The 15,698-nt window shown below is 43.5% G+C and overlaps 1 protein-coding gene across 1 annotated transcript in view; it reads right to left on the reverse strand.

Annotated features, from left to right (window-relative positions):
* ATP8A2 (ATPase phospholipid transporting 8A2) overlaps window positions 1-15,698 on the reverse strand; it is a 318,542-nt gene that overhangs the window by 15,928 nt on the left and 286,916 nt on the right. The window contains exons 34-35 of the mRNA XM_033146356.1: window positions 13,706-13,794; window positions 8,233-8,337 (exon numbers count right to left, since the gene is read on the reverse strand). Of these exons, the coding sequence (XP_033002247.1) occupies window positions 8,233-8,337; window positions 13,706-13,794 (194 nt within the window). The remainder of the gene's footprint in view (window positions 1-8,232; window positions 8,338-13,705; window positions 13,795-15,698) is intronic.

Genomic DNA, 15,698 nt, shown 5'->3' on the forward strand with positions numbered 1-15,698 from the left:
TCAACAGGACTTGCTTCCAGGTAAGTGTGCATGGCAGCCTCCATCAATCTGGTGCTCTCCAGATGTTTTGGACTACAGCTTCCATTGGGCTGAAAACATCTGGAGGGCACCAGGTTGGCAAAGTCTGGTTTATGTGATTGTAGTTGTCTTTTATTTTTGCAGAGTCCTGCCCAAGGTGCCTAAAATCAGCTTTATGATTATACCAGAACTTGAACTCTTTTCCATTTTCAATCAACCTGATACAGAACATTTATTGGCCCGCCTAGCTCTCTGTACAGTGTCAGGCAGAGGGTATCCAGGGATTCAGGCAGGGGACTACCCTAGGTCTACCTGTGAGTAATGGACCTGGGATCTTTTGCATGCAAAAGATGTGCTCTGCTACTAAGCTACAACCCTAAAATAATAACTAGCAATGATCCTAATTATTATTTCAGCTGCACTGCTGGTGTCATCACTGACACTGATAGACTATAAATTATCTGGCGAGAAAGTATAGGTCTTATAATTGCTATAGATGGGGAGCGAAAGGGTTTCGACTAGCCTTTACTTGCTTGTATGTGTATTCTGTTCTTTCAAAGAATCAAGGGATTCCCACCCTACTTTATCCTCACAACTCTGTGCACTCAGTTACCCTGAGCATGCTGTGTGTGGATTTGAACCCACGTCTATTCGGTTCAAATTAAGCACTCTGTTGATTTTGCTATGCTGGCTTTCTAGGTATATTAACAAATTGCTGCTTTGGTAAATCTATTCCAATGGTTAGCTTTTAAGTGGGATATCTGATTCAGAAACTCAAAAGAGGACCAGGGATGCTTTAGTTGTGATCGCTGCATTGCAAGGGGGTGGACTAGATGGATCTTGGGGTACCTTCCAACTCTATGATTCTATGACCAAATTTTCTGAACTTAAATCAGGGTGAGGGAACCTGTGCCATCCAGCAGTTGTTTAATTATATAGGTCCCATCACCTCCGACCATTGGCTTTGTTGGCTCATGGGAGTTGTGAGTCCAACAGCAGCAGCACCCCTGGTATTTTACCAGCTTTCCCCCAGGTTATGAGGACCATGAGTGGTGTAGAGGAGAGGGAACATGGTAGGGGGCACAGTTCTGGGATTTTTATTTTTTGGAGCACCAGGATTATTGCTCTGGCAAGTGAATTAAGTAATGAGACTTTCTACTCTGTATCTGTTTAGCACTGAGGAGGCCAGAGTAGGAGGGAAATAATCTAGCTGGGTACTTCTTTCCTTTTATTTGATGGTGTTCCTACTTCATGCTGGCAGTTTAAATGGAAGCACATTTATTTATTTTTTGCAGAATTTTTTGCACTTCTTATTAAAAGCCACAGGGGTTCTGGCTGAGGATATTTTGCCAAAGCTCAGCATTTTTTTTTTACAGGCTGAACCTATGCAGTCAGGATGAGTTCCAAAGAGCATATTTCCAGGAAACTGCATAGAATTTGTAGTCTTGCTTAAAGCTTTTAAAGGTTTGTGTGAAGAGGAAGCAGTAATGCTGCAATGTCTGTGTAAGTCTTTGCAGGGGGTCTCAGCAACATATCAGGAAATTTATTCCTCTTCTGAGAAAACTCTGGGAACTGTAGCTCTATGAGGGGAATAGAAGTTTCTTAACAACACCCATAACACTGTAATTCCCAGGATTCTTTGGGGAGAAGCCATGGCAGTTTAAAGTAGTATAATAATAGTGCTTTAAATGTATAGTCTGGATGGGGCTTTGGTAGGAAGACCTTCCTCTTTTAAAGCAGAGCTCTTTCCCAGTCTGTATCTGTATTATTATTATTTTATTTTAATTGTTTTGATTGTGTTATCACTTGTGTGTTTGCTGCCCTGGGCTCTTTTGGGAGGAAGGGAGGGATATACATCTATTAAATAAAATTTAATAATAATAAGTAGGGAGCTGACAGCCAGTGGCACCTCTAGGGATGGGATGTACAGTCATACCTCGGGTTACGGCCGCTTCAGGTTGAGTAATTTTGGGTTGCGCACTGCGCCGAACCCAGAAGTACCGGAACGGGTTACTTCTGGGTTTCGGCGCTCGCGCAGAAGTACTAAATCACGCTTTGCACATGCGCAGAAGCACTGAATCGTGACCTGCGCGTGCGCAGATGCGGCACTGCGGGTTGCGAACGCTGTGTGTTGCGAATGTGCCTCCCTCACGGATCACGTTCGCAACCCGAGCGCCCACTGTAATTAAGAAGGCAGGCAGCTTGGGCCTGGCTGAGGGGCAGACTGAGGTTGGTTGGAGCACTGCCCCTTCCACTGGAATGAAATACCCTCCACTACACTGGATCAGGGTATCCTGGCAATGGTGCGATTCAGATGCATCTCAGACGCTCTCTTTTTGTGTCCCTGGGGTCTTCTTGAAGGAGAGGGTCTTTCTAAGCCATCATGTCAGCAAGGCTCCATGCTGGAGTATGTATGTGTTGAGGGGAGGGGGTGTATCTTGCACTGCTATTTCAGGGACCAGATAGGCATCTGTATTCATGCCCTGAGTAAACAACAACAACAACAACAACAACAACAACAACAAAAACCCAACAACAACAGCAACAGCAACAAAAACCTCACACACTGAAGAGAAGATAAATAAAGAGCTGGTCACCCAGCTCCTTTTGCCAAAGCAACAAAAGCAACAAGGTGCAAGGAGAAGCACTTAGATGGAAATGAATCCCCGCCACAACGTCATCACTCCTTGTTGGTCAGAGACAGTGTGGAGACTGTGGGGATCTCTGGTTTTTAAACCTAAGAATGAAGGGAGATCAGGTTTGTTGCGCCTGATTAAAATCAAAGGGCCAGCTAAAAATGCCAGAGCCTTGTGATGGTGAACTTAAAGATTTTCAGTTACAGGAGGCAAACAAAAGTCTTGGGGCAACTTCACACTTTTGAGGCTTATTTCTGTCTGCGCGGGGCTACTCCTCACAGAAAAGGCACATGCAAGGAGCTAGTTGTGGCTGTTACGAGAGCCAGGAGACACTTGGTCCCAGCACTGATGGATTTATATCACATTTGTTCCACTCCCCTCTGATAGAACATTAACCACCCACCTTTCTTTCATCATGGAACTGAAAGTAGCACCCATGAGGGTCCCAGGCAGTCTCTCATCCAGGCACTGACCAGACACAGCTCTGCTTCACTTCAGCAAAGCCACTCTATACCTTTACATTATGCCCCATGCAGGCAGTACATGTGGAGAGCAGCAGGAGCAACTCCCAGGTGGTGCACATACTACTGGCTTAAAACGGAGCGAGGTTCTTTCCTCCCTGTTTCTTTTCAAAACACATTTGCACATTGTTGTGGACATGGGTGTGGTTGGATGTGTTTTCAAGTCACATCAGCATATGATCTGGTAGAGGTTGGGGACATCAGCACATAAGCTATGAGGAAGAAAGAACCCAACTTAAGGGTATATTGGGAAAGCAGGCATTTATAGATTTGGGGACTTCCTTTTTTGTAAAGCAGTGTTGCTTTTCACAGAGGGATTTCAAATCTTAGTCATGTAGGTGTGGTTGTGGCACTATAAATGCAACCGAGTTTTACAAATCTTTGTAAATAACCCGTTTTTTTTAATTTTGAGAATTTTAAGAGTTTCATTTTGCTTTTGTAAACCACTTTAAGATTTTATTGTGCTCAAAAATTTTGTCCAAAAAAAAAAAAGTTCTCTTACCTATTTTGTGATGCTAGTCTGCAAAAGGAGCTGAACGAAAAGGACCAAGCAGCTTAGTGCATGGGACCAGAGAAGCAGATTGCGATGATAGTCTGCTTATCTTCCAGAACTGCCTGAAGAAAGCTAACCCTTTGTGGGAATTCTTGCAAGAATCCTCCCAAGGAACACTAACATTTCATCAGAAGAAACCGGGAAAATGCTACTGCAGCCTTAGCATAACTGCCTGCACACCCAATCCTATTCACAACTCACAAGAAACAAGGCGTTTGTGATTACACACTCACCTCCCTAGGTTTAATGATACACAGAAACAACATAGTTATCAGTGCAGGCCTACAGCAGATGTGGGTTAGAGGAACTAAAATAACATACCACAATTTTCACTCCCCCCAAAATTAGTATCCAAATAAGACAGACTGCGCCATCAGGAAATTCCCAGCGTATATGTCGTCGCCCCCACCCCCGAAACCGCCTCCCTTCCCAAAAGACAAGCACATGTTTCCAAGCAGGTGTGAAAGAGCCAGGACACAAACAAGGCGATAAAAGACAGAACAATTCTCAGAAGGCACTCAAGAGGCCTCATCATAAGCATGACACATCAACTTAAGGCCGGCAGAGAAACTCCACTATTATCTAGTTTGCAGATGGACCACCCAGAAAACCTGGGTGCAATTAGGAAGGAGAAAAAACAAATGTGTGTTGGGGGGGGGAAGAGGAGGGGGATCCTTTGGGGGAAAGGGAATGGACCGAAGGAGCTGGCAGTGATTCCTCGTATTGTCCTTCTGAGAATGAGGGAAGCCTGTAATGAGGAGGAGTGCAGATGAAAGCATTTGGAACAGAGAACGTAATGAAATAAATGGCTATGAAAACATACAATCGAGGAATGAATCACAGCATGGCAGTTGCATTTGGGGAATGCCAAAACAGTAACTCAACATGACTGGGGAAAGCAGATCACACAAGAGACAAGAAACACACACACACACACACACACACACACACACACACACACACACACAGTGTTACACTTAACACATGCACACAGCCTTCCAGGTGACAATGATCAAGAGATGATGACTTTATAAACAAAGGCTGTGATACAAGAGGGAACCCAAGAAGCAGTAGGAGCTGCATACCAAGAACGTGTTTTAAATAGCTGAGATCCTTCAGGTTAGTGGGGAACAAGAGGACTGGACCAACCCCCTCGCCCCCTTGAAGAGCTGATTAGCAGATTTCAGCTTTTTGTAAAAAAAAAATAGATCCTTCTGCATGGAACCAGGAGCAGGATTTAGGACTTGAATCTCCACATACAAAATTGCATTCACAGGTATGGAATCCTGTTTTGGATAGCGTTATGATCCTTGGCTGGATCAAAGTGAAAATGTTCAGTACAGAGCACACACAGAGTAAGTTATCTTACAGTTGCAACAGAATATGATCCATGCTGAAAAATGAATGGATGACTAAATAAAGCTAAATGACCTGACATTTTCTGTACAAATTATACCAGTATATCAAAGATAATAAATTGTACAACCAGAGTTGAGAGATGAGAATGGGGAGGAATCCACATCATTTCTCTTATTTAAAAGATGTTTATCCAGCTTAACCCCAAAGTCATAATATGTCCTGGCACAGTTGAAGCTTCAATCCTATACACGCTTAACTGGAAGTAAGTCCCACTGAGTCCAGTAGGACTTCCTCCAATCCTGAGTAGACATGCATAACATTGCACCATGAATTTTGGTACATTCATACCGTAGGTTAGGATACTATTATAAACAGCTATGGCTTGCCCCAAAGCGTTCTGGGAACTGTAGTTTGTTACAAGTGCTGAGAGTTCGTAAACGACCCCATCGCAGAGCTACAATTTCCAGAGTTCCCTGTTAAGAAGGAATGGCTTTTAACCCCTCTTGAGAATTGCAGTTCTGTCAGGGAAACAGCCCCCCCCCCAACACTTAGCACCCTGAACAAACTACAGCTCCCAGAACTCTAAACAGCTAAACAACAGGCTAAACATCAGGGATAACCTTCTGGCGGTAAGAGCTGTTCAACTGCGGAACGGACTCCCTCGGGAGGTGGTGGACTCTCCTTCCTTGGAGGTTTTGTAAGCAGAGGTTGGATGGCCATCTGCCATGGATGCTTTAGCTGAGATTCCTGAATTGCAGGGGGGTGGACTAGATGACCCTCGGTGTCCCTTCTAACTCTATGATTCTACAGCAGTTCAAAGTGTAATCATAGTGGCGTGAATGCGGTCTGACACTACAAATAGACTACCAGTAAATACAAACCAGAGGATCTCGGAACCTTAGTTTAATTATTAAGAGTTCCAAGGTTGCTGCCTGACTATTTAAGGAAATAAAAGTGATGTGTTCACTCCTCCACTTGCCTCAGCAGCAGCAGCAGCAGCTACAATATGGCAATTAGTTTCTGTCAGAATGGGCATAAAAGCCTCAGAAGGCTGCCCTTTCGTACCAGAATGGAATCTTTCTTTGAAGTCTCGTTCCACTCAGGTTGGTAGTTTAGACGGTTTGGTCAAATCCCATTTAATTATCATGAAGTCCCTGGGCAGGTCACACGGTGCCATATTGTTTGAAGAACACAAGTGTTAGTTATAAAACCTTTTTGAACTTGTTCAGCTCCTAGATTTGCCGACGCACAATTGCATTCTAAAAAGGGCTAAATGAACCCTTCTGAAAGTGGGGTGGGATTGGGGCGGGGGGGGGGAGAAGCCTCGCTCGAATTCTCTCGGAAGCCTTTCAGGCCGGACAAAAGTCCCCACAGAGCACATAACGCTCCTGTACAATGGGGGTGTTTAATAATAGCGGTGGGTTCCATATGGTCTAGCCACACAATGGACAAGCGTCGATAAGTTGCCATCCAAAGGGGAACCTCTGTGAAGGACAGCTTAAGGCTGAAAGTGTAACAAGCCACAAGGTGAGACCAGGATGTTGTTTGCCGTGTCGAAGCATTCCATTCATAGCAGAGGTAATCACTGCTTGCTTTATCCAGACAATTGCATGGCAGCCCTTAAACACTGCGTTTGTGACAGTTAACGAAGCCCAGCGGGATTGTGAGCGCTTGAAAGAAAGGGGGTGGGGGGAGAATAGTACCTTTGATAATGCATGAACACTGCCCTGGATCCAAAAAACTTCATGACTACCAGTTGCTACGAATCACAAGTGGGGAGAGAGCTATTGAGCTCACATCTTGCTTCCCAAAGGCATACTAGCTGATCACTGTGAGGATAGGATGCTGGAGCAGTTGAGCTTTTTTGTCTGGTCCAGCAGTTCTGTGCAGCTCCCAGCTCCTTACGTTGCACAACAAGCCTCTTTTGAAACTGAGCGAGGCCTGAAAAGCGTTTTACGGAATTTATTTAGTTAAAATATTTGTGCTACCCCCACCAGCCAATGGTTATTGCATATAAAAACTCCAATCGAAACAGCAATCAGATACCAACATAAATGCCCCAACCCAGTATATTAGGAATCTCTTTGACGCGAGCTGCTTTTGGGGGCGGGGGCGGGCGGTCATGTCTCAAAAGCAAGACAGACAGACAGTAAGTAAGTTATGCAAATAAATAAATAAATAAGAAAGAAAGAAAGAATAGTAAACCGGATTGAGTAGTCAGGTTAAATAAAAGCTTTCGGCATGGTGGAATCTACAATTAAATGGGGGGAAAGTCAAAGATCCTACAGGGCACGACCAAGCCCTGTCAAAAGCAGCTCTTTGGATCTCTGTGGATAAGGGCTTAGGCGTGACTTAGTAACTTTCACCAAGAGTTTGGACCATAAATTGTAGCACCCAATACTATTACTGATCTGTGGCATAACATGAGAAATTCTCCTTTGTAGGCCCAATGGAAATTAAGAACGTAGGAAGCTGCCTTATATGGAGTGAGGCCACTGGTCCATCTAGAAAAGTACACTAACTGGCAGCAGCTCGCCAGGGTTTCAGACAAGGGGACATATCCAGTCTTATCTTGAGATTCTGGGGATTGAACCAAGGACCTTCTGTATGCAGAGCAAATGCTCTATTACTGAGCTACACCAGTAGCTCAATGGACTGAGACACCCCTTTCATGACTTGAACTCGTTTCAAGGGGGCTTGGGAACAAAAGGCTTTGAGTTGACGTAACCCACTGGATTCTGTTATCCCTATTTTTGTAAAAATATGGTCTTGACGCTTTTTTTTTTGGTCAGTCGGCACAATAAATCAACAAGATGAGGCAAGGCATCAATTTAACAAAGAAGCCACCTGAAGCACATCTTTGGATCGGCCCCAGCGCCCAACGAAAACATTACATGCCATCATGCGAGAAGCACTAAATGGGGCCTTGGCCTCAAACACCAAACTATGATGGATGGAGCAGTGAAAGATGGAAGCTTTTTTTTTTCTTTCCTCCTTTTAAAATAAAGCAGATGAATGGATAAAATTGCTGAGGAGTCTGGAGGATCTCCCATGCACGGAGGAGAAAAAATAAATAAAATGATGGTGGGGAACGGGAAAAAATATTGATCTGGCATGCTTCCAGTTAAGATGGAATTGCCCCCACCTCTTTCCATTACTATCACGCAGCATAGATTTCCCCAGCTCTTTGGACTTAGCTTCCAACTCTTGAACCTGCTCCAGCAAAGTTTTATGGTAGGTATGCTTGGCCCTGTATCGCGGGAGAGAGACACAAAAACAAAGACACCAACACATCAACTTTCATTGGATAGTAAAAGACTCCAGTTTCCCCACACGGAGTTAGACAGTCAGTAGGGCTGGCTCAAGACCCTACCGCCCCAGGTTCTTTTTCAAGGTCGCAGAGGATGCTGGACTGCAAAGCATGGATTGCATGCTACCTTCTCAGTGGCGCTATTCCAGCCTACACCAACCTGGTGCCTTCCATATGTTTGGATCTGAACTCTCAGCAGCCCCAACTAGCACACCTGGAGGGCACCAGGTTGGCAAAGGTTGTGTGTGCAGTCAGATGAGCACTGAAGATCGGGGAAATAAAGAGAGTGCAGCAGCATAGTATGATAGCACTTGATTCAGCTTGACAGTACCTGGGACAGCATCCATGTAGCGACGACAAAATAGTTTGCTTTAACAGAACGCTCTTCCTGACTTTGATCAGAAAATAATACCCAGTGCCCAACTGACGGACGGGTTACATAGTGGGGATCTGCTACTTCCATCGTTGGACTGCTCAAGAGTCGGCCATTCAATGAAAAGAGAAGGAATTCATTGAATATTCATAGAAGCAGAGCCCCATTCCATTTTGTCCTTTGAGCAGCACAGAAAACCTTAGGAGGCTCTTTGATAACAAATGGCCAATCAAAAGTTCTGGTTTACGTGGCCTTTTCTTCCCTAAATCACTGCCTCCTAAAGGTGGTTCTTCTCCCTTCTTAACATGCCACTTGCAGAGGGAGACAGAAAAGGGTGTCTGCAGCCAGAATTTTCTGCTTCTGTGCAGAAAAAGTGCACCATTTTTCACTACCTGCACACAATAACAATAGGTGCAAACATTTGCATCTCCAGAGAAACTGGTAACCTTAATGCCTGGATTCATTTATTTTTCAGAAAGAATCTCTCGTTCTCACTAAAGAGCAGAGCTCAGATCTAGCTGTTGCTCCATCACCTTTCTCCCAAAGGGAAAGTCATAACCAAGCCATGAGATAACTTGGATTTGCATTGGTCTACACAGAACCTTAAAATGTAACCAACATACTTAATAAGGAAATTATACAATTTTCATCTGTGTCAGGCTTTGGCTTACTGGAGTAGCAGCAAAAGAATGTCGGTATTTTCATTCACAACACCCTATTACAGTGGTACCTCTGGTTAAGAACTTAATTCGTTCTGGAGGTCCATTCTTAACCTGAAACTGTTCTTAACCTGAAGCACCACTTTAGCTAATGGGACCTCCCACTGCCGCTGCGCCACCAGAGCACGATTTCTGTTCTTATCCTGAAGCAAAGTTCTTAACCTGAAGCGTTCCTCATTTTTCCCCCCTGGCTGGCGTGAATGTTGTCAATGCAGGAGAGAATTTGGAAAAGAAATGGAAGGGTCACCACAGCCAGGTTTTTTTTCCATTTACGAGAGGAGCCAATTTCAAAAGATGTCTATTTAAACCTCATGTGGGAAAACTGCGTGGACATGTGGGATCAACTGTCCACCAGTAAGACAAAACTTTATTCTGTAAATAAATATACTTGCTGATTAGATTTCGGTGACATACTTTTCAAGGCTCAGTCACGACTATGAATTAACCAAATAACATTAGTATGTCCCGAAAGTGTCTAACTGTAGGCAAAAGGACCGCTATTTAGATTGTCCGATCTTAATAATGCCTTGAAATGGTATTAGTAGTGTGTATCTAGTGACAAACCTGCTGCCCTCTAAATGCTCTTGGGCTTCAACTCCCATCAGCCCCAGCCAGTACGGTCAATGGTCAGGGATGATGGGAGTTGTAGTTCAGGAATGTCTGATGGGCTAGAGGTTCCCCGTCTCTGCTTACATGCTACCAACATCATTCATAAAAAAAGATTATCCAATTTAGACACCATTCTCATGCTTTGGTTTTAATAAAGTTTGGTCACCGTTAACATCAGTCAAACATTAGTATAGAAATAGAGGGTATTTGCTAGGCTGGTTCACGTTATCACTTGATGATTGCAAGATGAAGTTATTGCTTGCACAACAACCCACATTTCATATGTCTGTGGACGCAATACTTTTCAAGGAGTCACTTCATACATCCAGGGCTGGATTCAATGGGCTGTATCTGATTTGGCAGGTCACCGTTTGTGCAGACTTATAATATAAAACGTACACACCACCTTAGATGTGATAGTTTAACTTTCAAAGGATGGGTTCATAAAGCAATGCATTTGGATAAGCACAAATTATAAGAGCAGGAAAAGGTGGGAACAATTAAGTCATTTTTTATTTTGTATGTTATGATCATATTTGTAAGCAAAGCGATAAAATGTCCCGAACCATTATTTAGAAACCTAGCTTGGTGATTGCCTATAAATACAAGGGTTGTAAACTGCCAGTTTATCAGATAAGATCTTGAGCTGAAAACTCTGAAGAGGGGGAGACATTGCTCCATCTCATGTCCTTAACAGCACAAGAGGCAAATTGGTATTTACTACAAAACAGCTTGATCTCATTTTTCCACAACAGTCCTTGCAAAAACCCTACTGATGTATGTAAATGGAATACAGAAACAGAGGCACTTGTTATGACCAATGAAAAGGTAACAGCTGAATCTTGCCCCTCTATCAAATTATATAGCTATCTCTCACTATCAGCACTTAAATTAAATCCATTGATCAGAGCAGCAAACTTCTTTTAGCCTAATGAGCCAAAGTCTTTCCAGCTAAGAGGCTCAGGACTGGAGCATTCCCAGGCAATGATATCATCACCCAAGTTTTGTGGTGGCAGCCATGATATGTTTATTTTTTATTTTTTTAAATAAGCACACGTTGCCTTAGAAGTCAACTCATCTTCTCCTGTGGCATTCTCAAAAATAAATATGGCAGTTGCCGGGACCCAGTATGGATGCTGTTTTTTGTGTTTTTTTTAAAGGGGGCCATAGCAGGCATAAGCAGTGGAGCCGTACTGGAGTCCTGGTGGCGGCCCAGTGTTGAATGGTATTGGCACCAGCCCCAAGAAGGTTGCGACATGTCCCTATGTTTAGAATAAATACACTGCAGCTCCAGCTTCCGAAGCCCATGCAATACATACACTTTCCTTTCATACACATACTCTGCCCATCATGATGACTGGTGTTTTCATATGGTTTCAATACTGATAATGTAACAGAACATCCATCAGTATAGATAGCCAAAATTCCTGACATAGTGACATTCCATTATTCTCTTGCACAGGGTTCTTCAACCCTGGGACCCCAGGTGTAGTTGAACTACAGCCCCCATCAACCTTGACTGCTGCCTATGGTGGCTGGGCATGATGGGAGTTGTAGTCCAGCAACGTCTGGGGATCTAAGGCTGAAGAACGCTGTGAGTCTAGCCCAGCCAAGAAATGAAACCCTCAATGAAACTATACAGAAAGACACAGGCTTATTGTAAATGGGTGGGGTGACTGGGAACTATGAGGGACAAAAAAACGGTTACCCTAACAGTGGCCTGAAGTGCACTCCTTTATTTTCTTCCATATACATTAAATACTGCCTTTCACTTCAGAGTGAGGCGGGAAGATAAAACACTGTTGTTTTAGTGGCAGCAAAATCTACCTGATTGGCCTGACCGCCACTGACAAGGACGCACCACCAGGGGGCATTGCAAAATAAAAGGCCTCTCCCTCCAGGTAAGGTAAAGGGACCCCTGACCATTAGGTCCAGTCGCAGACGACTCTGGGGTTGCGGCACTCATCTCGCTCTATAGGCCGAGGGAGCCGGCGTTTGTCTGCAGACAGCTTCCGGGTCATGCGTTTGTCTGCAGACAGCTTCCGGGTCATGTGTCCAGCATGACTAAGCCGCTTCTGGCGAAACCAGAGCAGTACATGGAAATGCCGTTTACCTTCCTGCTATTTATCTACTTGCACCTTGACGTGCTTTCGAACTGCTAGGTTGGCAGGAGCTGGGACTGAGCAACGGGAGCTCACCCTGCCGTGGAGCTTCGAACCGCCAACCTTCTGATCGGCAAGCCCTAGGCTCTGTGGTTTAGACCACAGCGCCACCCACGTCCCTTCTCCTCCCTTCAGGTACATCATGCCTATCAGAACAGCAGCCATTTTGCTAGTAATCTGTAAAGCACAGCTTTTGCTCCAACAGGTCTTTCCCTTCCTTCCTCGTAAGTCCAACATTGTCAGCCCTCTAAATTAGAAACCTTTAGCTCCTTACTCCAGTCAACACACGTCCACAGAAAAACAGCCCAGTGGAGTAAACCACGTAACGGCTTGTTATATCCTGGCTGTGTTTTCTTTCTTTTTATGAAGGCCTGCCTCCAACAAGCAGAGCGAAGGATAGCTGGAGGCTTAAACGTAAAGACAATTCTGTCTTCACCGGAAAATGCCAAAAAATGGTCTTGCTGGGGGTGTTGGCAAGGAACCCAGACAGAAGGATCAGTTCATAAGATTACTAAATATGTATCTTGCCACGAGATGACAGCATTATGGGTTATAATATTTGGATTTCATGGCACGGAAGCTACATGTGCCGCCCTTTCTATGCTCAGCCCCCTCATTCCGTTGCAACAGCTGGGATGTCTGTTGCTCAGTCTATCAAGGAGCATCTTGACATATTCCTTCAAATAGAAGCAGGGGAAAGCCATGGGGCTTAAAGACATGCTGTCTAGTTCAGATAAAACAGTAGCAAAGGGAAAGAGAGGAAAAGATATAAATGCTCTAGTTGGGGGGGGGGAGAAAGAAAGCTACAGGAAAAGCAAACAAGCCTCTTTCCCCCTTCAGGATTTCATGTTAATATTTTTGTTGCTCAAGCTGTAAACATTCATCATCATTAGGCATCGTCCTAGATGGGAGTGTGACGTTCGCAGTCATCTTAACAGCAGTGTTTTTAGTAAGATCTGAAGGTGAACTTCTGTGCTATGTAAGGTCCTATCCACCCCTTGTCTTAATGTGCGTGGTGCACCATATGTGGTTCAAAATGCACTTTAAGCCAAGGAGTAGATGGACCCTAAGAAAATAAATTGCTACATATATAAGCTTTTAACACCCACACAAACACATTATTCTGTGCAGCCCTTTGTCACAACAAGCATAGCAAGTAGATACTACTATTTCTAATCAGGATATAAACTGGTTTTCAGTTTTGTTGCAACAATCGTCTTTATGACTATTGTCACTACTGGAACATTTTTATTGTTTGTGTTGGTGAAGCTGGTTAGCAGCCTGTATGGCTGCTGCAACCATCATTTCAACAGATCTGCAGCAATTTTTCACCGAGAATAAGACTAGTGGCTGTTAAGGTTAAAAGAGAGAATCTCATTCTTATTTTGCATTTCAACATTCTTTTCAACAAGAGGTGCAGTTAATGAGGCATTCCCCCAACTTACGCTCTCCATGCCACATCTTTAACAAGGCACGCTGTGGGCACCAGAAATAAACCGAGCCAGAAGTATCCACACCTCAGCACCATTCCTGCCTGTAAGGAGGGAGAAATAAATGCAGCGTTAATCACGATCACGTTACACAATGTAGCAGGGACTGGCTGAAATGAAAGGGTAAGTTAATAACAAGGAATATAATAAAAGCAACTGAAAAACAACGTATTGCAAGTTGATCTACTGATTTTATTTCATTCCAAGAATTGCCACCCAATTACTGTTGTTGGTTATTCATTCGCAAGCCCTACCTTCCAACTCGGTGGGCCTTCAGAGAAGCTTATGGTGGTTACAAAGCAAAGTGATGGTTGACCACTTGAGTTTCTCAGAGCACACGTTGTTCTCACAGCACAACACAACCTGCCTCCTTTATTATTTCCCCAAATATTTGTGGCAAATATTTCTTGACATTCAATGACATTGTGTGATTGATGTCACTCTTAGGTTGTAACTCAGTGGTGGTCCTCCATATGTGGGTGGAACTCCAACTCCAACCATCCATAGTCATTGACCATGATGGTTGGGGTTGATGGGAGTTGGAATCCAACAACATCCGGTGACCCTTTTAATGCTTCAGGAGGAAATGCACACTTATGCTAGGTTGCTTAATGCTACTTCAGAAACAGAGGAATGGTCCTTATACTAAGTCAGACCATTGGTTCATCTATCTCAGCACGGCCTACAGCAGGGATCACCAATGTGATGCCCTCCAGACAATTCCCATCAACCCTAACCACTGGCAATATTGGCTGGGGCCACTGGGAGTTATAGTCCAATGTCTGGAGAACATCACATTGGCTATTCCTGGTTTACAATGACTGGCAGTGGCTCTCCAAGCCAATTGAACTTGGCTCTTTCTGCATGCAAAGCAAACACTCCAGCACTAAGGTATAGCTCTTCAGAGGCCCATCACATATTGTCATCAGTTCCTCTCCCACATACACTCTCTCAAAATCTTTTTTACTTACTTTGCCAAACTTTTATTAGGCATTACAAATATAGGCCATCATAAAACATCCATATATAAAATTTTAAAACATATACAAATGAACAGCCATGTAAAAATATGTAATAATGAGGATTTTCATTGGAGTTTCTTCCCACTAAATAGTGCCATTCATCACTCTAAGAGATACTATTGATAAAAACTCAGCCACCCTTGTAGCTACTTCCGGGTTAATGTCAGACAGATAGAATCTGATGTTTTCATTGTGCCGTGATGTTAGACTACCCAGAAAAAGGGGATAGCACATGTTTATGTAGCTGGTTGTACAATGGACAGTAGATAAGAATATGTTCTACTGTGTTTGGCACATTCAAAAAACACCCACAATGTCTATCATTTCTGGGAATGTTTAAATATCTTCCCTTGACAAAAGCTGAGGGAAAAACGTTCAGTTGGTCTAACATAAAGGCCCTGCATTGGACTGCAATTATTAATTTTGAAATATAAGTGACCCTGTTATCTGTTGTATTTAAACCATAACACTTGAGGGAGCAAATTTTATTTACAGCTGACTCAATGTTCTGTTTTTCAGTGTCCCTTAATCTGATTTGAATATTACAATAAATATATTGCTCACTTGAATTATACAAAAATTCCAAGTCAATACCAATAAATCTGATTTTGCTATGTAAGAGTTGGAACCTTCTGGATTTATAAGAGTCCTTAAGTAACTCAGAAAGCAGACGCAAAGGTTGGCAATGGAAATGGCAACGCAGCCAGTATTATATAGTGCTAGCCCACACCCAGTATTCCATCGTGTGTATACCTAGTTCTGCACACATCGTCTCATACTTAATTGAATTTGGCAGACCCAGGATACGTCAAGAAACTTGAGTGTATCTTATCTAAATCACTATTATATGTTCGTATCCATATTGGGATCCCAAAAAGTAGCTGGGACGACAATTTAGCTTGAAAAATTTGAATAGCAGCTGGTAT

Source organism: Lacerta agilis, chromosome 4, assembly GCF_009819535.1.
Source record: "Lacerta agilis isolate rLacAgi1 chromosome 4, rLacAgi1.pri, whole genome shotgun sequence".
Taxonomy (NCBI): domain Eukaryota; kingdom Metazoa; phylum Chordata; class Lepidosauria; order Squamata; family Lacertidae; genus Lacerta; species Lacerta agilis.